The sequence below is a fragment of the Misgurnus anguillicaudatus genome, chromosome 2 (assembly GCF_027580225.2).
Source record: "Misgurnus anguillicaudatus chromosome 2, ASM2758022v2, whole genome shotgun sequence".
In the NCBI taxonomy this organism is placed as follows: Eukaryota; Metazoa; Chordata; class Actinopteri; order Cypriniformes; family Cobitidae; genus Misgurnus; species Misgurnus anguillicaudatus.
The window spans coordinates 42,707,707-42,731,873 of record NC_073338.2 but is presented as its reverse complement, the minus strand read 5'-3'; the positions used below and the strand labels follow the sequence as shown (position 1 = coordinate 42,731,873).

General features: G+C 39.5%; 2 protein-coding genes across 2 annotated transcripts in view; both read right to left on the bottom strand.

The window, feature by feature from the left end:
- LOC129442967 (E3 ubiquitin/ISG15 ligase TRIM25) overlaps nucleotides 1–24,167 on the bottom strand; it is a 75,071-nt gene that overhangs the window by 27,775 nt on the left and 23,129 nt on the right. The gene's annotated exons all lie outside the window — the stretch shown is intronic.
- On the bottom strand, nucleotides 1,810–8,167 carry LOC129442970 (tripartite motif-containing protein 16-like). Its single transcript, XM_073856005.1, has 6 exons — nucleotides 7,574–8,167; nucleotides 7,276–7,371; nucleotides 6,691–6,924; nucleotides 6,413–6,560; nucleotides 6,228–6,278; nucleotides 1,810–2,606 (listed from the first exon to the last, which is right to left on the bottom strand). Exons 1-6 carry the CDS (start codon nucleotides 8,150–8,152, stop codon nucleotides 1,972–1,974), a joined length of 1,743 nt encoding a protein of 580 aa, XP_073712106.1. The 5' UTR covers nucleotides 8,153–8,167; the 3' UTR covers nucleotides 1,810–1,971.

Sequence of the window (24,167 nt, the reverse complement as noted above, 5' to 3'; positions counted from 1 at the left end):
ACACGTACCGTTACACCCCTAGTAGTTACTGTGTAAATATACCATTGTTTTGTGTTGTTACAGTCTAAGTCAAAAAATTGTACCCCCTTGTTTCACGTAGTTACAGAGTAAGTACAGCATCGGCGGGCTGTAAATTAAAGTGGCACTTGTTGCCCCCTTGTTTCAGGTAGTTACAGAGTAAATACAACATCTGCGGGCTGTAAATTAAAGTGCCACTTGTTACCCCTTTATTCCCACAATATTATAAATTGTTCCCTTAAAATTATACGTATGTACTTTATAAGTACACTATAATTACAGAAATGTATGCTGTAAATTCGCTGTACTTACGCAGTACGCTGTTTATTAGTCAGCTAGTTACAGCAACATTTTTATCTGTTTTAGATTATGGAGACCTGGTGTATAGGACCGCTTCAGCACAATGTTTGTATAAGATTGACACTGTTTATCATGCGTCTCCGAGATTTATTACGAATTGTAAAAACTTGACTCATCATTGTGAACTGTATTCCAGAGTGGGATGGCCATCATTGTCTAACAGGAGATCAGGGCATTGGCATATTTTTATCTATAAGGCCATGCTGGGTCTGTTACCATCTTACATCTGTAATTGAATAACATGGAGAAGTTCTGGTTCTTATTCATTGCGATCAAACGATCACTTGCTGCTTTTGGTTCCATTTGCCCGTACAGAATTGGGAAAAAGGGCTTTTGTTTACTCCACTCCTTCTGCATGGAACTCTTTGCAAAAAGACTTGAAATTATCGGAACTTATTTCCTTAAATGTTTTTAAGGCCAGATTGAGAGAACCTGAAATGATCTGTATAAATTGTAAATGTTTTTAATTATTTGTATTGTAACAACTTTTATAAATGTAACTGACTATGTTTTTGCTGCCTCTTGGCCAGGACTCCCTTGAAAAAGAGGTTTTTAACCTCAACGGGACTTTCCTGGTTTAATAAAGGTTAAATAAAATAAAAAGTACTTTACTGCATATATTATTTGTATTTTCCCTGGTTGTTACCCATAGACTGTACAAAAAGATGGACGACGCCTGTTCGCTCTCTTCCATTGGTGAAAAGTGAAGCCGCCAGTGTCCCGATATGGCGCTGACATCTTGGGTCTTGAGTCTGCGCAGTAGCGATTTCGGGACCAGTCATGCGCAGTAGTGAGCAGGAAGTGAAGCCGGGAAATCAAGACCCCGCCCTCGCTCTCGTAGAATGCGCATATCACACGATATCACAGCTGTCAATCATGACGTGACACCACTGTTTTTATATCATTAAATAAATAACTAAACACAAACTTATTTTAAAAACAAACATTTGAGTTTACATCAGCGTGATAAAAACTACATGACAGAAACCAGCTTCGGAAAAAAGATAATTGAAGTGCAATTAAATTTTTTTGTTGGTCTCAAGTCCCATTGAATAACATGGGGAGGCGGGGTTTATGACCTATACTGGGACCAGTCACTGGGGGCGATTTAGCGTTCACTTTTCAGGGCTTGTGCGGCACGCTTGTTGTTACCCCTTTATTCCCCAAATATTAAAAATTGTTCCCTTATAATTAGACGTACGTACTTCATAAGTAAACTATAATTACAGAAACATACACTGTAAATTTGCTGTTCTTACCCAGTACTTTCCGGGCTGTAAATCTAACCCTAAACCGAAGCGACAATGGTAAGAAAATGGGACAGGACAGTTGAGTTGCCAATACGTGATAATCACACGAAAACAGGAATTCGTTATACGATCACGAAGAAACGCGAAATTCGTGATAATATTACGAAAAAAGAATAAAAAAATACGTGACTATATAACGAAATTTCGTGAGACTGGGCTGTAGCAAACCGTCAGGGCCCTGTAAGCCCTCAAAGAGAACCTGAACTTAGTTAAAAACTTACCAACTCATTGATCATCATCATACAAATTTGCTGTACTTGGGAAGGGGGCCTAGGTTCAAGAATCACTGTTCGCTACTGGTACAAGCTATAGTGCTCATTTCACAAAGCTTTACTTCTGATTGGCTAGTCTTAGTTCTGTGCATTATTCTTGATTGTCTCATCATAGTTTGATAAATTGCGTTTGGTTGACTCACAATATTAACCAATCTAAACCCAGGATAGAGAGGTTGAGTGAATGTGGTGTTGACTCTGTGGATGAGGGTCATTGTGTCAGAGACGCTGTAGAAGGACAGAGATCCTGCACTGTGATCCACATACACTCCTATTCTAGAAGATCTGGACACTACTGGGAGTTTAGTCTCAATGTTATTGTGCCAGAATGAACAACTGGACTCAGAGCAGTACAAACTCCAGGACTGATCATTTCGTCCAAATCTACAATCACCATCCTCTCCCTTCCTGTTGATGCTCTTATATGACACTGATATATTCACTTCACCACTCCACTCAACCTCCCAGTAACAGCGTCCACTAACACTCTCACTACACAACACCTGAGGAAAAAAGTCAAATCTGTCTGGATGATCAGGATACGGTAGGAGTGTGTTATATGGAATGTAAGTAACCACTGTGTTCCCCTCAGACAGACAGAGACGTTTATTTACTGTGTTTGGATCTGCAGTGAAGTGATGACATACTGACAAAGAAAACAAAAATGAAAAGATTATTTTAGGGGCGGTTTCCCGAACAGGGCTTATCCTAGTCCAAGACTAAAATGCATGTTTGACCTCCTTTAATTTATAAACATCTTGTCCTGACAAATTTCAACATAAATCGGTGACGTTGTTTTGTTTCAAGATGCACACCTGTAGTGTTTTTTGTTAGGTATGTTTATAAAAACTTCTAAAATGACCTAATATAGTCATGGATTAATCTAAACCCTGTCCGGGAAACTGTCATTTAGGGTTAAATAATCATTAAAGGAATATTCCACTTTCTTAAAAGAAAAATCCAGATAATTTACTCACCACCATGTCATCAAAAATGTTGATGTCTTTCTTTGTTCAGTCAAGAAGAAATTATGTTTTTTGAGGAAAACATTGCAGGATTTTTCTCATTTTAATGGACTTAACACTTAACACTTAACAGTTTTTTTTTTGACTGAGTTTCAAAGGAGTATAAACGATCCCAAACGAGGCATAAGGGTCTTATCTAGCGAAATGATTGTCATTTTTTACAATAAAAATAACAAATATACACTTTTAAACCACATCACATCATCAGTGTTGAGAAAGAGGACCGTTCCTATGTTGTTGTATGTCAACTGATACTAATTAATGTCTTGGTAACACTTTAGAATACGGATCCATTATTAATGAATAACTACACAGGAACAAATGAGTAATTAAACAATATTAATCTAGTAACTACTGTTAACTAACACAAAACTCTGATTAACAAACTGTTAAGTAATAGCACACAGATGAATGTGGTAGTTCGGTAACTACTATTTTTTTCATAATTCCCAAAGAACTACTGATAAGTTTCATAATTCATGCAAAGCTAAACGATAAATAATATAGGACAAATTACTAACACTACATTACACGTTTACTACTGTAAACTAATACACAAGACTGTTTACATTATCAATAGGTAATAGCAGACTTGTTCTCATTGAATCATTGAAAGACTACTGGAACTTATAGATTCATCAACCATCCAAATGCCTATACAGTGATTTTTTTCTTACCTGTCAAATAATGTTTTATGTATGGCTCCAAGCTCATATGTGAATAGTCTGTAAATGGTTAAGATTCTCCCCTTTAAGATTAGCTTTCCATTAACTTAAGTGTTACTACATCCTTCTAAAGTAATTACTAATTTTGGGGATCAGTATTCTAAAGTGAAGATCATGGTAACCCCCTAGTAATGACTCAAGTGTTACTACATCATTCTAGATTAATTACTATTTTTTGGGATCAGTATTCTAAAGTGAAGATTATGGTAACCAACTAGTAATGACTCAAGTGTTACTACATCATTCTAAAGTAATTACTATTTTTTGGGATCAGTATTCTAAAGTGAAGATCATGGTAACCCACTAGTAATGACTCAAGTGTTACTACATCATTCTAAAGTAATTACCAGTGTGTCACCGCGATCTTAACTTTAGAACACTGATTCAAATCATACATAAAACTAAAATTATTATAAAAAAATATATGTGTTTGGCAGACTGTACAATGCACTACTTAATATTCCGGTAATAATCACCTTAGGGCAAATAACCAATGCCCAGGGACCACGAGGACAGTAAAGAGCCAGAGTCAGAATGTACAATTTCTCAAGTGTATCATTGTATTTAAAATATGAATCATTGAGCATAATATAAAGCATTCAAATAAATGAACAAAACAAAGTGTAATCCTGCATAACAACATTAACAATAAAAAAGAAATAACAAAGTTAGATTAAAAAAATATTAATTGGAGATCTGGTAATGAATAATAAAAAGCAAGATAAGTGATTAATAGCAAAGTCCCAATAGTTTCAGGGAATGTCTACTTAATGTAACCCGTTGTGTTGAAATGGAGATGCTCCTCAGTATGGTGGAAATCCTCACGTGTTGAAGGGATTGGAGTTCATTGCGATGATATTCTGTTGTTGCTTGTGACACCCGGCATTTTTATGTATGTATGTCGGTGTGTGTGTGTGTGTGTGTGTGTGTGATGTAACAAATAAAGCGCCATTTGTAAGAATCGTTAACTTACTTTATAATATTGCTCTTAAAAGGTTAACATTAAACACGTGAGACACGCATCTGATGTATAAATATATAAAACATTGCAGCTATGTTATCCAATCTGAATACTTGCCCAACAATACTTCAGATAATAAGATAAGACCAAATAATAAGCAAGAGTGACTTACAATCTTTATTGAGGCACATCATTGAGGCTCGTCATTTATCCGCGAACTCCGATGCAATCACACCACCTGTAGTCAATCCAACCCGAAAACCTCTCTTCGCTCATCACTCTGTTATTTATTCACCGGTTATGCCATCAATCTGTGATATTACAAACTTTAGAAAGACAGCACATGTACCTTCCTCCATTGCCACAGTGGATCGCGCGTTATTTCTCTCAGAAACGCGCGAGTCTCGATACTTCAGCATAACCACGCCTACTAGGCGCAACCAATACCGAAGCAACAATGGTTTAAAAATAGGAAAAAACAGTTGAGTAACCAATACGTGATAATCACACGAAAACAGGAATTCGTTATACGATCACGAAAAACGCGGGAATTCGTGATAATATCACGAAAAAATAATCAAAAAAATACGTGACTATATCACGAAACTTTGTGAGACTACGTAGTCTTTTGCACACACTGTATGTATGGCATTTAAGTTAGATGGTTGACGAATCTATAAGTTCCTGAGAACAAGTCTGCTATATTGATAATGTAAACAGTCTTGTGTATTAGTTTACAGTAGTAAACGTGTTAATGTAGTGTTAGTCATTTTTCCTATATTAGTTGTCGTTTAGTTTGCATGAATTATAAAACTTCTCAGTAGTTCTTTTGGAAGTATGAAAAAGTAGTAGTTATTGATTAGTTAATAGTGAACTACCACGTTCATCTGTGTACTATTACTTACCAGTTTGTTAATCAGAGTTCCTTGTTAGTTAACAGTAGTTACTAGATTGTTAATACTGCATTACTGATTTGTTCCTGTGTAGTTATTCATTAACAATGGATCCGTATTCTAAAGTGTTACCAATGTCTTTGTGTCAGTTTACTGTTTAAAATGGTCCGCAAATGTGCGTTTTATATATGTTACACGTGACCTCCCTACGTCACTACGCATTTACGTTAGGTCGCGCTGGACCGGACCTAGACGAAAAGTTGTGGTTTAAAAGAGCATATCTTTTATTTTTCCTGTCAAAAACGACAATCGTTTCGCCAGACAAGACCCCCATGCCTCGCCTGGGGTCGTTCACAGTCCCTTGAAACTCCGCTGAAAAAAACCGTTAAGTGTTGAGTTAAGTGTTGGGCTCTATCAAAGTCCATTAAAATGAGAAAAATCCTTCAACGTTCCCCTCAAAAAACATAACCTCCTCTGGACCGAACAAAGAAAGACATCAACATTTTGGATGACATGGTGGTGAGTAAATTATCTGGATTTTTCTTTTTAAAAAATGGAATATTCCTTTAATGTTAATATTTAAGTAAAGATTTGTCCTCATTTGAGAGTCAGACTATAATTGTGTCTGTGTGTCTACTTATGTGTTTTTTAATTGCAACTTACATTTAAGGATCTCCTGCCTGATTTGAAGCTCAATGATTGAAATATTTATTACTATAAAACATCAAAACAAAAACATCTTTAGTTCCAATATACAAGTAAAAAGAACCTGAATTTGAATTCACAAATTTTATATACTGTATTGCTTGTTGCATTACTGAGTGTAAACAAATAATTTAGTCTTTTACCTCGATCAGATATTGTTTCAGTCTCTTCTCTGCAGAAATTCTCCAGTTTCTCTCTCAGATGAGACACAGATTCATCAAAACGGAGAAGAGGACTGACCGTTCTCTTAAAGTTTGTAGATATAGGAGGGACAGGTGAAGATTTGAAACTCTTTACAGACAGAAAGAGAAAAAACAAAAAATTTAAAAATGTAGCCAAAAAAGTTTAATAAATGAAGTACAATCTCTGCATGCTTTTCATTTCCTAAAGACCAATGTTGTGTTTTTCAGATCTCTGTTACCTGGAGGAAATGGATGTGATCATCAATGTGTGAAAGCTGCTCCAGCTCAGCATCTCTCCTCTTCAGATCATCAATCTCCTGCTCCAATCGCTTCAAGAGTCCTTCAGCTTCACTCACTGCAGTCTTTTCCTGATCTCTGATCAGCTGTGTCACCTCAGATCGTCTTCTCTCAATGGATTGGATCAGTAGAGTAAAGATCCTCTCAGTGTCGTCCACTGCTGTCTGTGCAGAGCGCTGTTAGGACACACAGAGGACCATTAAGGGGGTCGCACACCGAAAGCGCAGATCAGCGTTGCGCCGCGTTTAGGACAACTCGGAGGTATTGTAAACCGGAAGTGCACATTAAATAGCGCAAGCTTCATCAGATAGCGTCTACTTCAAAATGCTAAATATACATTAGTAGCCAATGTTAATCGTTATTAAGTTAGGACAAATATGGTGTTATTTAATGTTAAACTATGTGAGTGGCGCTCTGTGGCGACAGGAATTTGAGCAACTTCCTGAGTCATAGCTGGATGGCGCAGACAGTCTGAAACAGATCTGAAACAGCAGACAGCAGTTATTGTTCTTCTGATCAAAACTCACCTTATGAGTCTTCACAGCATCTCTCAGCTCCTGAAGCTTCTTCTGGCTCTCCTGGATTATCTCCTGGTATTTTCTCTGTGTCTCCTTCAGTTGTTTCTGTTGGATGTGGAAGCAGTGATAAACAAGATAAACTGTATATAAGAGTGAATTTTGAAATAAGATATTTTCTACCAAGTCTTGTTACAGAATTGATTTTCAGTTTTAGAGAATACGATATAAACTGAATTATTGGCATAACCTTACGATTCATGTAATACTTCAATAATGTAACAAAGCACTCGGTGCTTTCAGCTCTCACCTGTTTCTCCGTCATCTCATCTTTAGCTGATATAGTTATGTGATATTTATGTTTGCCCACCAAACACCGTAGACATATACAATGCTGATCAGTTTTACAGTAAAACTCTAACAGCTTCTCGTGTTGTGGGCAGATCATCTCCTGAAGCCGTCCAGTGGCGTCTATCAGGTTGTGCTTCTTGCCCCTGAATAAATTCTCATGTTGTTCGAGATGATTTTGACAGTAAGAGTTCAGACACACCAGACAGGATTTGACAGCTTTGTGTTTTCTCTGAGTACAGACGTCACACTCCACATCTCCAGGTTCAGCGTAACAGTGATCAAGACGAGCAGCTTGTAGTTCAGTTTTCAGTTTCTCCACCACTTCAGCCAGCATGGTGTTTTTACCTAAAAAAGGTCTTGTAGTGAAGTTCTGACTGCATTGAGGGCAGCTGTAGACTCTCTTCTGATCCCAGTAGTCTGTAATACAGCTCATACAGTAACTGTGTCCACAGGGAATAGCCACAGGATCTTTCAGTAGATCCAAACAGATTGAACAGCTGAACTGTTCATGAGTCAAAGAAACACTCGCTTCTGCCATTACGCTGCACACAAACACATACAGCAGCTCAACAACACCTGAGGCACAAAAACAGAAAGAGTAAAAGCAAAAAAAAAAAAAACTGAAAGACATGACACAGGTAAATCCCACACCCAGTATGGATGGATGAGTTATAGTTTAACCAAAGGTAGGAATGGTTAACAGGTAGAGAGATAATTGTAGAGAGAAGAGCTTGTTTGTATAAAAATTAAAATCTCTCTCATTTTGCTTTTTAACTTCTGCATTACTCTGACTTACTCATGAAACTTTTCATTGATGTATTATAAGCATTATTATTTTTGTTTTTCTTTGAGTGAAGAGTCTGCTAAATAAAAAAATATGGTAGATTTAGATTAAGCCAGGAGATTGAAGTGGCCTTAGAAAGAACAACATTACTGGTGTTCATTTTGAGACATAACAATGACAAAAATGATATATTGTCAGACCAAGTTGTTTTTAGTTAAGGCAACTCAAACAAGCATTTTAGTCTGGTAAAAAGCTTAAACCTTGTCTGTAAAACCAGGCCTATGGGTTTAATGTCTGTTCGAATAAAGTCACGCCTTTCTGAAATAGAGGAATTTGCTTTGCAGATTAATTCAGAAATGTAAATTCTACATTTTGCCACACTGCTGTCTACCAGACACTTACTTTCCAACTGATCACAAACCACCAGCATGAAAACAGTTTCCATTTTCAGGCCACCAGTCTGCTTAACAGACAGCATAGATATATACACTAGATGTCGCCTTGGTGTTCTAAGTATGCGTCAAAACCGCCGCCATCTTAAAACAGGGGTCTTGTCATGGGACGTAGCTAATGCTACTATCTCCGCCTGTACTTTGAATTCATGGAAGATGCCGGACTTTTGTGCTGCGTATGGATGTTAGGCCTACTAGCACTATGCATTTTATTTAGAAAAAGTAGATTTTCATAATATCAAAACTTTAGTTTTTTTCTGGACTCAATGCTAAATGCCTGTCTGACTGTTGAAACGAACCAAAAGAAAATCAAGAAAATCGCATTCACGGCGATTTATGGTGATTTTATTTCCGTTACACCATTGCCTACAGTGGTTCTCAACTCCACCCCTCGGGCCCCCCCTCCCAGAAAATTTTAGATGTCTCCTTATATGAAACACCTGATTCCACTCATTAGGCTCCTGCCAGAACGTTTGAAACGTTTCCTTAATTAACACACTACCAAACTGATGAACTGAATTAGGTGTTTTATGTATGGAGACATACAGTTGCATTTATTCAGTAGTAAAGAGAACCGTACCGAAGACGTACTGCTCTCTGGCGTCTTATTTGGTAACATATAAGACCCCCTTTATGCCTAAATTGAAAAAGATATGCTTGTAATAGGGTTTGGTGTAGAGCGCCTTCATCAATTTGTTTATGGCCTAGAGGTTAAAGTTCAGACAGATAATAAACCACCACAGATAATTATGAAAAGCCACTAAACAGAGCACCAGCTAGAATTCAAAGACAACTCATGAGACTGCAAAAGTATCAGGTGAATGTCAAATTTCGACCAGGAGATGAAATGGATGTCCCTGATGCTCTGTCAAGAGCATGTTTGGCAGAAACTGAAGCCTCAGAGAAAATGGAGATTACAGAAGCTCAGCTACATATGCTGCTAAAAAATGTGCCTGTGTCTGAAAAGAAGCTAATAGAAATCCAGAGAGAAACAGAAAAGGATGCCATATTGATGAAGTTGTTGAAAATTGTGCAGAATTGTTGGCCAAGGAAAATGAATAAAGTCAAAATTACTGGAATTACAGAGAAGAAATCTCTGCTGTTGATGGTATTCTTTTTAAAGAAGAGCAAATAATTTTCCTGCTTCTATGAGAGCTGATATGCTACAGCAAATACAAGTCATTTAGGTATTGAGAGTTGTAGAAGACGAGCAAGAGAGATGCTATTTTGGCCTTGATTGAAAATCAAAGACATAGTGAGTCATTGTGAGGTATGCAGTGCACATAAAAGGTTCCAAGATAAAGAGCCATTACATCCTCATATTGTGCCAGATAGGCCCTGGCAAAATATTGGACTTGATTTAGTTGCATATAATAAAAAGTATTTAAAGGGGACATTCCATGAAAATCAGACTTTTTCCATGTTTAAGTGCTATAATCGTGGTCCCCAGTACTTTTACCAACCCAGAAAACATGAAAAATAGCAACCCTGTAACTTTGTTTTGGTAAGGCTTTCTCTGCAAGCATGTGAATACATAGGTCATTCGGATTTCGCCCCCACCATGACGTAGGTAGGGGTTCTTATTATAATGATACCGCCCCTCCAACCATGAACGGCCTCACGAGTGCGATAGACAGAGAGAAAGAATGAATGACTGACAGCAGGACGCGTTTGTATTCCCTCAAACACAAACAGGAGCCTACAACCTTATAACTTGTAGTTTTAATAATCTTTCTAAAGATTGAATTAAAGGAGCTGTCCGCAGTGTTACTTAAACTAATCCCTTTTCAATTGCCGTTGTGTGAAGGGGTTGTAATCTCACATTAAAATGATCCACTTTGTGGGTTTTGCCATTACCTCTGAAAAAAAAGTATTATTTTTATGTGAAAGTACCGGGCCGGATTTGGCGCGAAATCCAGTGACGTCACCTGCATGCGCGCTCCCGAGCCTCTCGCCTTGTCTACTGACTTTGCGCTCAACAGCGACAACACTGTCTGATAATAGACTGAAACGACCTGCTCCCAGCACAACACAGACTCCAACACAAACTCCACATATTGTGAAGAAAAGTTATCTGCTGAAGCTCGTAAGGCCAAACGTGAATCGGATCAACTAAGGACAAAAACATGGATTAACATTGGCAGGGCATTTGAATTATGGAGAAACCTCCGCTTTGTTTTGGGTATAAAAACGGATCCGGAGTTGCCTTTCATCCGTTTGGACAGGTAAGCTAACATTACTACAAAGCATGTCAAATATATTTCGATTATGTGCTTTGGTTTTTTAGACGTTGTTTCGGTTTGCTAGCCTTATTCACTTTAGTGTGTTTGCCCAGACGTCGTCGATCGATGACGTAAAACTGGGGACGCGTTTGTTTGCGTGCGTCCGCTTTTTAAAAGTCTTTAAACTCGTACAGTCTGACATTGATGGAAACTTAGATTATACAGTGTGACATGGACTTAACTACGATATTGATCGCACAGTGTGGCAAGCAACAACCCTAAAGGACTATTTAAAATAGCACAGTATATACCGGGCTTTACTGTTATACTGAAATTGTTCAGTGTAGTTCTCTAATCGTTTTGGTTATCTTACCGTAAATTTACCTACGTATCACCACATAACATAGGCTAAATGCAATCAATTAAACGTTGCAGTGGGAGTTTACCTGAGTTTCCAGCATGTTGTGTGATGCTTTCTACGGTGTGTTACATCTCAGTCTGGCCATCGCTCATGAGTTCGAGCACACGCTTGTAAACTTATTGGTTGCAATCTGAAACATCATAAACTACATACAGCGCCTTTAACGTTCTAAAGGATTAACCTTACCTTAGTGCAAGAGAGAGAGCGAGTGAGTGAGAGAGAAAGAGTGAGCGAACGAACGAGAGAGAGAGAGAGAGAGAGAGAGAGAGAGCAACGCGACGGTCGCTTTCAAGTATGTTGTTTAATATTTTCTCTGAAGTTTATATGAATGAACACGAGGATTAATGCACTGCACGAGACAGAGTGAGAGAACAACGCGTATTCACTATCATACTCAATAAGCATAAATATGTTGTTTAATGTTTCTCTGAAGTTTCAAATGAATACAAGGAGTTACACGATAGAGAGTGAGAGACTGACAGAAACGCGATTGTGTTCAATATGTGTACATAATAAACTTAAACATGTCATTTGATCTGTTTCTCTAAAGTTTAAGCATTAAACGTGATGTTTTATTAAAGATCATTTAAATGTGCTCATGTGGTTTGGTCAAAAACTAAACTTCAGAGTGCTTGTGGAAGTGGATTTTATTAGCCTGGGTGCCAGCCGATCTTAGCCCCGCCCACAAGATTTTGTAAACGGGAAGATGGGTCTGGGGTTTCTGCGTTGAGGAGCTACTATGCTAGGACAAATGCTGGTTGAACCAATCAAATTGTCAGGGCAGGCTTTATACGATGATGGACAGATAATCAACAGTAACGTAATGAACCACGTCACCAAAGAGCGCGTGTGTTGAATGGCTGCCGCTGTAGAGTCCAGATGTGTGGATTCTGACATTGAGTCTGTTCTAAAAGATATCGACAGAGCATTGATTTTGAAAAAGGGAACAGAGAAACGCAAGCAGGGCATTTGTTGATGTTTTTGCAGTCCTTCCTATTCGGCAAAAGTTGGTCGCAACTGAAATGGCTAACGTTATCACGGCGATGCGACTCAGCGTGCACGACGAGATGGATATAATTAGCGGTCGTTGCCAGCTTCTTTTCGGAAGCCCGGAATCGTGGTTGCTGAATAAGTGGAGGGACATGCTAGGCTCCGATATTTTCAAGCAAACGTAATGGGTATCGTCGTGGATGAAGTTCACCTAACGTACAAGTGGTAAGAGATAGTCTTACTCTATGACTTAGTAAATACTTCATGTTGTGATATAAACGAACTGTTGTAAACATAATAGGTGTTGATGTACATTCGCTAACTCAGTATAATCACAATGTTAGTGTCATTGTAGCGAAATAACTAGCAGTTCGGTCAGGCTGCAAAGACGTAATTTCATCATACGTCACACACTCCGTTGCTCTGATTGGTCGTAGGTCTATCCAATTGAGTGCAGAGGCATTTTTCGGTTGAGACACGCCTCATAATTATAGCTCAATGGAGCGGTATTAGACTCAAATTCTGACTAGAATTGAGTATGGCAACGTCAGGCTAGGATTTTATTGTAACATGCTGAAAATCATTGTGCCTGTTTAAAACACTGGCAGCAGCATGAGACCTAAAAGTCTTTATTTTTATTCCACAATGTTCCCCATCTGCTGATAAACATGTATTTAGTATAAACAGATGATTGACTTTTTAAACTTGTTCAAATATATAATGCTTAACATCGCTTACTAACTCCTTTCGTGAGAATATCTCCCTGATGCTCTGTCATGTCTCAACGTGAGCGCTTGAGACTCCGCCCACCTGAGCAGCTCATTTGGATTTAAAGGGATACACACAAAAACGGTGCATTTTGCTCAGACCCATAAAGTGCCTATTTTAACATGCCACAATAAATGACCTATATGGTATTTTGAGCTAAAACTGCACATATGTACTCTGGGAACATCAAAGATGTATTTAATATCTTAAAAACGTCTTGGGGAATGTCCCCTTTAATCATTGTGGACAAAGTTCATTGAATTTGAATTGCTTAAGAATGACACCAGAAGTTGTTAAAGTCACAATTTGTAAGGTATGGATTCTGATAACGAACCTCAATTTGTTTCACAAGAATTTTGCATTTTCTACAAAGAATGGGAGTTTTACCATAAGACAACAAGCCCCAACCATGCTCATTTAAATGGTATGGTTGAAAGAGCTGTACAAACTGTGAAACATCTTTATTTTTTAAACTGAAGCAAATAAAAGGGATTCATAAATTTCATTGTTGAATCTGAGGAATACATCTTCTGTAACCATAAGAGTCTCCCCTGCAAAATTGTTAATGGGTCAGAACAAGGTTACCAGTATCAGACAGCTGTATTACTTAGATCCTAAGATACTGCTTCAGTGAACACTTTCAGAAAAAATGTACAAAGTTGTTCCTTTTTCTGTCTCTGGGGTGGTACCATAAAAGGTACCTTTTTGTACCTTTATGCAGGGTGCGATTTGCCGGGGGGGATGCGTGGGATTTCCCCCTTTCTGGTCAATGTATATTCCTGCCTCTGCTTAATCCCTGCCCCTCAAAGTGATCAGTGCTACTACACTAGTGGCGAGACGGATCACAAAACTTATCACGGATCCGTGGCTGGATTAAAGTCAATTTTATTTTAAAATGCGCTACTTTGGCTGGCTCTGATACAGCTGCCGCGCAGCCTCTCTGTATTCACCACTCTGCAGACTTGCTTAATGTCCCGCCCACGGCGCTATCTGATTGGTTACACCTCACGAGTAATAGCCTATCAACACTTGCGAGATGGTTGTGGAGCTTTGTGGTCGAAACGAAGGAAGGCAGCATATTCGGCAGCATATTATTCAGCATATTAATAAAGCGGGAATAAACATCACACTCTGATTATCTGTTTATGATGACAAGCAGAGTTAGTGTCCCAGTCACACCACTGAGAATGGCCGAAGTAATATGATAAACACCGATGAGGCGTTTAGCGAGGCGCGGGCGCGTCCTGTTTGCGCAAATGAGGCTAATTGACCTGACGCATAATGCATCTGGCTGCGTCCGAAACCGCATACTGTATAGTAGGTACTGAATTAGATGAAGTACCTACTTACTTGGCATTAAAACAGTAGGTACTGTATAGTATGAATCCTGGTAGTATGAATGAGATTCGGACGTACTACATCCGCCATGTTGCTACATCACGTGACATACGTCGTCATCACGGCTGCGTCCGAAAACTCTAAATTGCTGCCTTCTGAGGCAGCTTTCAAAGGCAGCAAGGCATCAAGGCATGTCCGAATTCAATGTTTGGTTTACTTCCTGTCTCCTGAGATACCTATGCGTGGACGTACATTAAGAATGTGATTGGTCGAGTCCGGTCGAGTTCGAAAAAATAAAATGGCGGCCAAGGACTCGACTGGACCACCAATTTAGTGTAAATAAAGGTATATTTTCACTTTTTACACCTTTTAATTGCATTTCTAGCGAGAAATTAGTATTGTAGTTTTCAAATATGTGATTAGTTATCACAAAGGCACTCTCTGTTTATATTTCAAACACGCTGCCTTAGAAGTGTGTCCGAAAGTCTTTCTCTGAGCTGCCTTCATGCCTCCGAAGTCATTTCCTTATGAGGCAGCGAGTCAACGAGTCACTGCCTTGAGTTTTCGGACGCAGCACACGTCATGTCATTTCAGCGCGAAAACAGCAGCGTGCCTCTTCTTCTTCGTTGGATAACTCCTCGTCCGGGGCATCATGGTGTAACCTACAGGTACCCCATAAAAGGTGGTAAATGACCAGGCACAAGGCAGTGGTGAAGTTTTAACTCAACAACATTTTTATTCAAACAAATAGAGACAATAGGATGTAACGCAAATCTCCAATGCAGATACCCACAAAGAAATCAAAAGAAATAAAACAAAATAAAACAGAGCGACCCCCGGATGGCCACAGGTTACCTATTCGTGTGAAGATAATGTGTTAGACAAATGTGCTCGCACTGCAATCCACTCACAGCAAATCACACTGCAGACCTAAAGAAAAAGACATAAGAGTGACCAAACCACCACACCATCATCCACCAGTGAAGGCAACCCCGCAGCCACCGATGGGTCAAAATGAAAATCTACAAAAGGAAACAAAAACCAATATTAGCAACAGTGGGTACTGCAAATGAAGTACATAAACACTTTAAATAAACTAGAAATCATTCGGTTTGTTCTCTGATTGTGACCTTAGTTCTTATATGGTCAACCTAAAGAAACAACACTTTAAAAGGAAAATTAAATATCAAATAAACGGTAACCGTGCATCCCTGCAAGGGAAAACACAATCCATTACTAAATAAATAAAACAGAGAAGCCCAGATTTACATTCAACCTTCATATCAATAGTCATAAAACAATTAAAACTTTATAAACCCTTTAAAAATAATAAAATAAACAATACCTCTACCATCCTTTATCTTGTTTTAGTGATATTCAGGCAACCAGCAAGTCCTTAATACTAAAAACAACAAACAAAATATAGATAAAAAATACAATAAAATACATGTGGTTCATTTTATTCAAACAATAAAATCACTACCTGCCAAACGATGCCTCATATGTTTGACACTAATATCACTAGTGTTTGATATACAACTGCAGACAAACGATCTTTACTCCTGCTGGTCTATTGCCATTACGCAATACATCGCGCTGTGTTTTCTATTCAATCACCACACAAAGCGTACGAGAGACAGAAAAGCATTATTTAAAATAACTCGATGACTGATAATTTCCCATATAATATCAATGCCATACCTTAGCTTTGTCGTAGCTACTTTTCATGGATTAGCGGAAGGACCAAAGGAGGAAGTGAAAGAACGAATCATACCACTTCCTTTTATAGCACTAAGGCTGATGGGATTTGTAGTTCCCAAAACACACCCGTTACAATCTACCCCCTAGATTTAAATCGACGTCCCGTCGATTACTTTAGAACACTACAACCAAGGACGGAACATTACATTAGGCCCATTGTTAGACAGTCTTATCATAGGAAGAGCAAGCTGATCACTTAGCTGGACTTCATTAGCACATACTGGCCGAGGGAGACGATGTGGATTTGAGTGGGACCCAGCTGTCGGCCTCTTGGTTCGTCTTACTACCACTTCCAGTTGTTGTGGGGGCTGATGGTCTTTAGAAACATCTTGATAGGCATCATCTAACAGAGGTTGAGGCATATTAACTTTATCTTGAGTAATGACATCCTCAGGTGCTAGGGCCACAATGACATTCTCCTCATCTCTGTCTCCAAAGATTTCATGACGGTCCCCTAAATTCAAGAGTCCAGGATCATCCAATGAAATATAAGCTGGTCGCAATTCACAACGGTGAATATGTCGAAGATTACCACCTCCTTCCAACGGAACAATGGAGTAGACTGCTCCGTGTTCATCTGGGCATCGGACCACTTTATAGGGAGTAGCATCCCAGGCATCCTGGATCTTATTCCTGCCTTTTATGTTATGAGCTCTCTGATACACCACCTGGCCTTCTTGTAATTTTTCATGGGACACCTTAGAATCATTCAATCGGGCACGATGCTCTGCGGCAGACTTTAGGCGGGCTCGAGCCTTATTAAACATCCGTTCCAGATTATCTTTGTGGTCCACTACCCAATCCACTTCACTCTGGGTCTGACTATCCAATCCTAATATAATGTCAAGGGGTAGATGTGGTTCCTGTCCAAACATAAGTACATAAGGACTGTGTCCAGTAACTTGATGCTCCGTGGTATTATAAGCGTATACTACCTGGGCAAGATGGTCTGGCCAATGGCATTTTTCTTCCGGGGGCAGAGTACGCAGCAAATCATGCATTGTTCTATTAAAGCGTTCACATTGCCCATTTCCTTGTGGTCTATAAGGTGTTGTACGAGTTTTTGAAATGCCATACAGCCTACATAACTCTTGAATCAGTCTACTTTCAAAGCACCGCCCCTGATCTGAGTGGATTTGTCGTGGTACTCCAAATAAGTAGAACCAACGTTCTACCAAGACCCGTGCCACTGTTGATGCTGTTTGATCCCTTGTCGGAATGGCTTGCGTGAATTTTGAAAACACGTCCGTCATGACCAGTACATTTTCAAGTCCATTTGATGCAGGTTCCAGCAAGGTGAAATCAATAGCCAGTATATCCAATGGCCTCTCCGCCGTCAAGTGCCCCATAAAACTACGTACTTTTGGTCGTACCACTTTCGCTAAGGTGCAACGTTGGCATCTCTTACACCATTCCTCAATGAACTTGAACATACCAGGCCAATAACATCGAGTTCTCACTAAGCTTGTTGTTCTTTCAATCCCTTGATGGCCGTGATCATCATGCAAACTTGTAAGGACCCTTTCTCTGAGGGCGGCTGGCAATACAACTTGACGGATTTCTCGATGTTCATCTTGTGGGAAAAAACGGCGATATAACACTGCCTCTATCTTAATCAGCTTTCCCCACTGCCGTACTAATTCAAGTACTTCCGATGGCTCTGACGCCCTCTCCTGTGCATCTGGTGGTCTTTGCCGATCCCAATAAACAAGAAATCGTCCAATAACTGCATCAGATTCTTGTAGCTTGCTAAGATCTTCTCTCGGTTGTTCGGGGAAAACAGAAATGGTTTCACTTGCAACATGTTGACAGTTCTGAGCACATTGATATAACTCTCTTGGTATTACAGTAGTCATTGCCAGTTCGGCTACAGGTGCAGCAGTTTTTCTAGACAGAGCATCAGCATTCACATTGGACCGTCCAGGCTTATACTTAATTTCCAAATCAAAATCCGCAAGCTGGTTAGCCCATCGTTGTTCCAACGCCCCCAATTTTGCGCTGCGCAGATGACTGAGTGGGTTATTGTCTGTATACACCAGGCATTTCTGACCAAGTAGATACTCTCTGAATTTTTCAGTAACAGCCCACTTTAGAGCCAAAAATTCCAGTTTCATGGAGCTGTAATTCTGCATGTTACGTTCTGAGGGTCGCAAACCTCGGCTGGCAAATGCAACTGGCCTGTACTTGCCTCCCTCTTCCTGCGATAGAACTGCTCCTAGACCTTGGTGACTTGCATCAATATCCAGGATAAAGGACTTACTAAAATCAGCATAAGCTAGCACTGGGGCATTGATTAAAGCTGCTTTAAGAGTTTGAAATGCATTTTCACATGACTCAGTCCATTTAGTCCCTAGATCAATCTTTGGCCGCTTGGTTTTCTTTCCCCTGATCACTTCTGCCACCAACGTATTCAAGGGTCCAGCAATACAAGAAAAATTCTTCACAAACCGCCGATAATAGCTTGCAAAGCCGAGAAAGGATCGAAGTTCTTGGAGATTTTTCGGGCGAACCCACTTAGCTACCGCAGATGTCTTTTCCGGATCTGTACTGACGCCCGTAGACGAGACCACATGCCCCAAATAACGGACCTCTGGCTGAAAGAAATGGCACTTACTCAGCTTTATCTTTAAATTCTGTTGTCGCAGTCGTTCTAGCACCAACTCAAGTCGCTGAAGATGTTGCTCGACAGTTGCTGAAAAAACAATCACATCATCCAAGTACAGCAATAAAGACTGAAAACTCTGGTCGCCAAAAATTCTCTCCATTAGCCTTTGAAAAGTACTTGGGGCATTACATAATCCAAAGGGCATCCTATTAAATTCAAAAAGGCCAAATGGGGTGCAAAAGGCAGTCTTAAAACGATCAGTTTCAGCTACTGGCACCTGGTTATATCCACTTGCCAGATCTAATGTCGAAAACCACTTTGCTCCAGTCAAGGCATCAAGCGACTCCTCTATCCTTGGTAAGGGGTAGGCATCCTTGCGAGTCCTAGAATTGAGCTGGCGATAATCAACACACATCCTCAGTGAGCCATCCTTCTTCTTCACCAACACAATGGGTGATGCATATGGGCTACAACTCTCCCTAATGACTTGACTGTCCAACAACTGCCTAATGTGTGCCTTTGCGGCCTCAAACTGGCTGGGAGGAATTCTACGATATCGCTGACGTACTGGTGTATCATCCACTAGTGGGATTTGATGATCAATTAAATTTGTACACCCCAAATCACCATCATGCTTAGAAAAAACATCAGAATATCTTGTTAATAATCTCCCAACTGCCTCCTCCTCAGTCCCTGACAGCCCCTGCAATTTTAGCCCTTGAACATCAATGCTTGAAGTTATGGTAATGGCTTGACATTGTACAATCACTGTATTAGGGTCAGATTGTAAATCTGCTTTGAACACAATGTCCTGTTCTGATTTAATAACTACCTCTGCACTAGCCAAACTACCCAATCTTATTCTTGGTGGCAAATATAAAGCTTCTGTACCAACATTGACCACTGGTATCTGAACTATACCTTGTGTACATTGAACTAAGGCCGGTGATATTAACACCCCAGGAGGCAACCCCCCATCACTGGGACCTAAAGGTTCTAAAACAAAGGTGGTACAACTTTTTATACTCTTAGGGCACAATGCAGGTACTAACCTCATGGTCCCAGCTGGAATCTGAACCGGATGGAGGGACTGCACTCTCACGTAACCAATAAATCCAGGAAAAGGGGCATCATCTGCTCGCTGACACTGAGACAAGGCATCTTTCCAGACTATCTCTGCCTGCCTGACCTGTGGGACTGAGAATAGTGCTGTGCCATGTTTTTCAAATAGATCATTATAACATTGACCAATCACATTCATACCTAAAAGACCTGGGGTCAGCTCTTTCCGCTGATGAAACCCAGCATCAACAGGATCTTTCACAACCAAAATACCTTGTCTAGGAAGAGTTTGCCCCAATACGGTCACGTCCACTTCCAAGTATCCCACATATGGTATTTCAAGACCATTAGCTGCTTTTAATTGGAGCCAACTACATTTTTTCAGTACATCTACTCCCAATTGTTGAAAATGCTTCTCAAAAAATGACTCTGTTACAGTAGTAACCATTGACCCTGTATCTAATAAACAAGAAATCTCAACCCCACCCATATGCACAGTTACAATGGGACATTTGCCCACAAGACGTTGTAAAATAGTAGGGCAGACGGGTGACTGTGAAACTTCACTATTATTAACAGTTTGACTCAGAACTGTAGGGGATGCCACACTATCATGCTCCTCCACTGAAGTTTCATTTACATTTACTTGGGGTGTTCTAGGGTTCGACTCTATAGGCCAAGGTTGTCGACAATGTCTAGCTATATGCCCAACCTTATTACAACGAAGACATCGTCGTGAACTATTTTGTCTAGTTGAGGTAACAGAGAACTCATTCTTTTGAGACATTAAACTATCAAAACGTTGGGTAAGTTCAGTTATTTGTATCTGTTGTTGCCTCAACATCTCTTTAACCTCTTTTAACTCTGGAGACTCATGAAATTTAACTTTAGGCTCATGCTCAACTACTCGGCCTTGAGTCAAATTGCACCATGGCTGAACACGTGAAGCAGCTATTTCCCCGTTTCCCTCTTCCACCCACCTAAGAGCTTCACTTCGAACCTCCAGTAGAGTAGAAGATGGCTTCTCCCGTACTAATCGTTTTAATTCACGTTTCAGCATCACATCTCGAACATGTTCCATAAACTGATCACGAAGAACCCTATCAGAGTTCGGAACACTTTCTGGATTACCACAAAGAATCAAGTCCATTAAAGACATTAAAGCATGGGAAAATTCAGTCAATGATTCACCCTCTTTCTGTTTTCGTTCAAAAAACCTCTGTTGTAGTTGTACAAATGTCTGTTTCCCCCCATACAAGTCTCTTAAAATATCAAAAACAGATTCTGGAGTTTCCCTAGTAGCTTGTGGACGGAGTTTTATCTCCATTCTAGCTTCCCCCCCCCAGATGATCAAGCAAAAACACAACCTTCTCTTTATCAGACCAACCCCTGCCCTCAATACACACCTTGGCCTCTTCAGTCCAGTCCTCAACGCTTAATGTGGAGTCCATATTCCCATAAAACCGTGGGCATTTCCTTTCTCGTGGAACATAAAATACCCTACTCAAAGACACTGGAGATGAAGAATTAGCATTAGTCATAGAAGGGGGCCGTTGGTTAGAAGCATTGCTACTGGAGGGGGGATTCTCTCTCGTCAGCTGCTCATTTTGAGCCTGCAGCTGCCGTATCTGCTCCCGCAAGTCTAATAGTTCTTGTTCCATCTCTGTTGACAAATTTGACAAAGTTCAGGGAAAAAAAAGTGATAGAGGTCCCACGAAGTGAAGTCCAATGATGCAGAGTCTGATGATCAACCTCATGCACGATTACCGTTTATTATTTAAAAAAAACTAACAAAACTTCACAACCACCTTCGCCAACAGAGATGTTTGCCGACTACGCCAATTGTAACCTACAGGTACCCCATAAAAGGTGGTAAATGACCAGGCACAAGGCAGTGGTGAAGTTTTAACTCAACAACATTTTTATTCAAACAAATAGAGACAATAGGATGTAACGCAAATCTCCAATGCAGATACCCACAAAGAAATCAAAAGAAATAAAACAAAATAAAACAGAGCGACCCCCGGATGGCCACAGGTTACCTATTCGTGTGAAGATAATGTGTTAGACAAATGTGCTCGCACTGCAATCCACTCACAGCAAATCACACTGCAGACCTAAAGAAAAAGACATAAGAGTGACCAAACCACCACACCATCATCCACCAGTGAAGGCAACCCCGCAGCCACCGATGGGTCAAAATGAAAATCTACAAAAGGAAACAAAAACCAATATTAGCAACAGTGGGTACTGCAAATGAAGTACATAAACACTTTAAATAAACTAGAAATCATTCGGTTTGTTCTCTGATTGTGACCTTAGTTCTTATATGGTCAACCTAAAGAAACAACACTTTAAAAGGAAAATTAAATATCAAATAAACGGTAACCGTGCATCCCTGCAAGGGAAAACACAATCCATTACTAAATAAATAAAACAGAGAAGCCCAGATTTACATTCAACCTTCATATCAATAGTCATAAAACAATTAAAACTTTATAAACCCTTTAAAAATAATAAAATAAACAATACCTCTACCATCCTTTATCTTGTTTTAGTGATATTCAGGCAACCAGCAAGTCCTTAATACTAAAAACAACAAACAAAATATAGATAAAAAATACAATAAAATACATGTGGTTCATTTTATTCAAACAATAAAATCACTACCTGCCAAACGATGCCTCATATGTTTGACACTAATATCACTAGTGTTTGATATACAACTGCAGACAAACGATCTTTACTCCTGCTGGTCTATTGCCATTACGCAATACATCGCGCTGTGTTTTCTATTCAATCACCACACAAAGCGTACGAGAGACAGAAAAGCATTATTTAAAATAACTCGATGACTGATAATTTCCCATATAATATCAATGCCATACCTTAGCTTTGTCGTAGCTACCTTTCATGGATTAGCGGAAGGACCAAAGGAGGAAGTGAAAGAACGAATCATACCACTTCCTTTTATAGCACTAAGGCTGATGGGATTTGTAGTTCCCAAAACACACCCGTTACAATGGGATAGTGAAGCGTCCATCGTATGCACACTGCAAAATCTAACCGGAAGTAGTAGGTCATCCAGGTACTTTTCGCATACTGTTTTTCGAATACTATGTATTCGGACATACTACTCGCATCGCCTACTGCTTTTCGCGTACAATATAGTATGTAGTAGGCGGTTTCGGACGCAGCATCAGTCTTTTCTATCATTTCACTGTAGCTCAGCATCGCGGTGTAAAATTAACTAGGGATGCTCCGATCAATGCCGATCTCCACTAATAATACGTTGCAGATCACTATTCTGAATCGGACAGCCGATCTTATTACATCTATTTCATGTACTACGGCTTTTGATCATAAGTCCTTATCGATCTAAAATCACTGTTAGTTTGAGTCGTTTATAACATGCATTTGAAAAAGCAACACTCGTCAAACATCATTATTAAACATATTCTTTATTATCATGAAAATACCTGAAAAGGTTTGAAGAACAGCAATATAAATATATCCTTCAGCCATTTCATGGAGCTGCGTGTCATCACAGCTGCGTGTTTATTGTTCTTCGTCTACAGCGCATTTTGAGTTTCTGCACGAGAGCGCCCCCTGGCTTTTGGATGAAGCGGCATTTCACCGTAATTCATTGAGAAACATAGCAAGCATTATCGGCCGATCGATCGGAGCATCCCTAAAATTAACGTTATTACTTTAAAAGCAGCAGTAAAACTGTTTCTACTGTAATGGTTTAACTTTGCAATCAATACATTGTTCATATTTATGTTTAAGTTGACCCTACGTTGTGCCATATAGTTTTGCCATTCAAGATTTAATTCTTGGGTGTTTTTTCGTTGTGCATGATCACAGTTCATATGTGTGGGGAAATATAAGCTATTAGAGTAAAAATATTGTGTTAGGCTGCTTCATGAGTTAATAAGAATTCCTGCAAATGCAGTGATGAGTTCATGTTCTCATGATTTATTTTTATGAATTAAAATGTTTTGAAATGTGCTGTGGACAGAGACGCATTATGTCAAGAATGATAAAAAATCGTCAATAAGCTCATAATTTGTGCTAAAATAGTTTATATGTTTAGTTTTAAAACCATTTAAAAAAGCTGGTAATATTTAGATGTTTCTGCGCAAGTTAG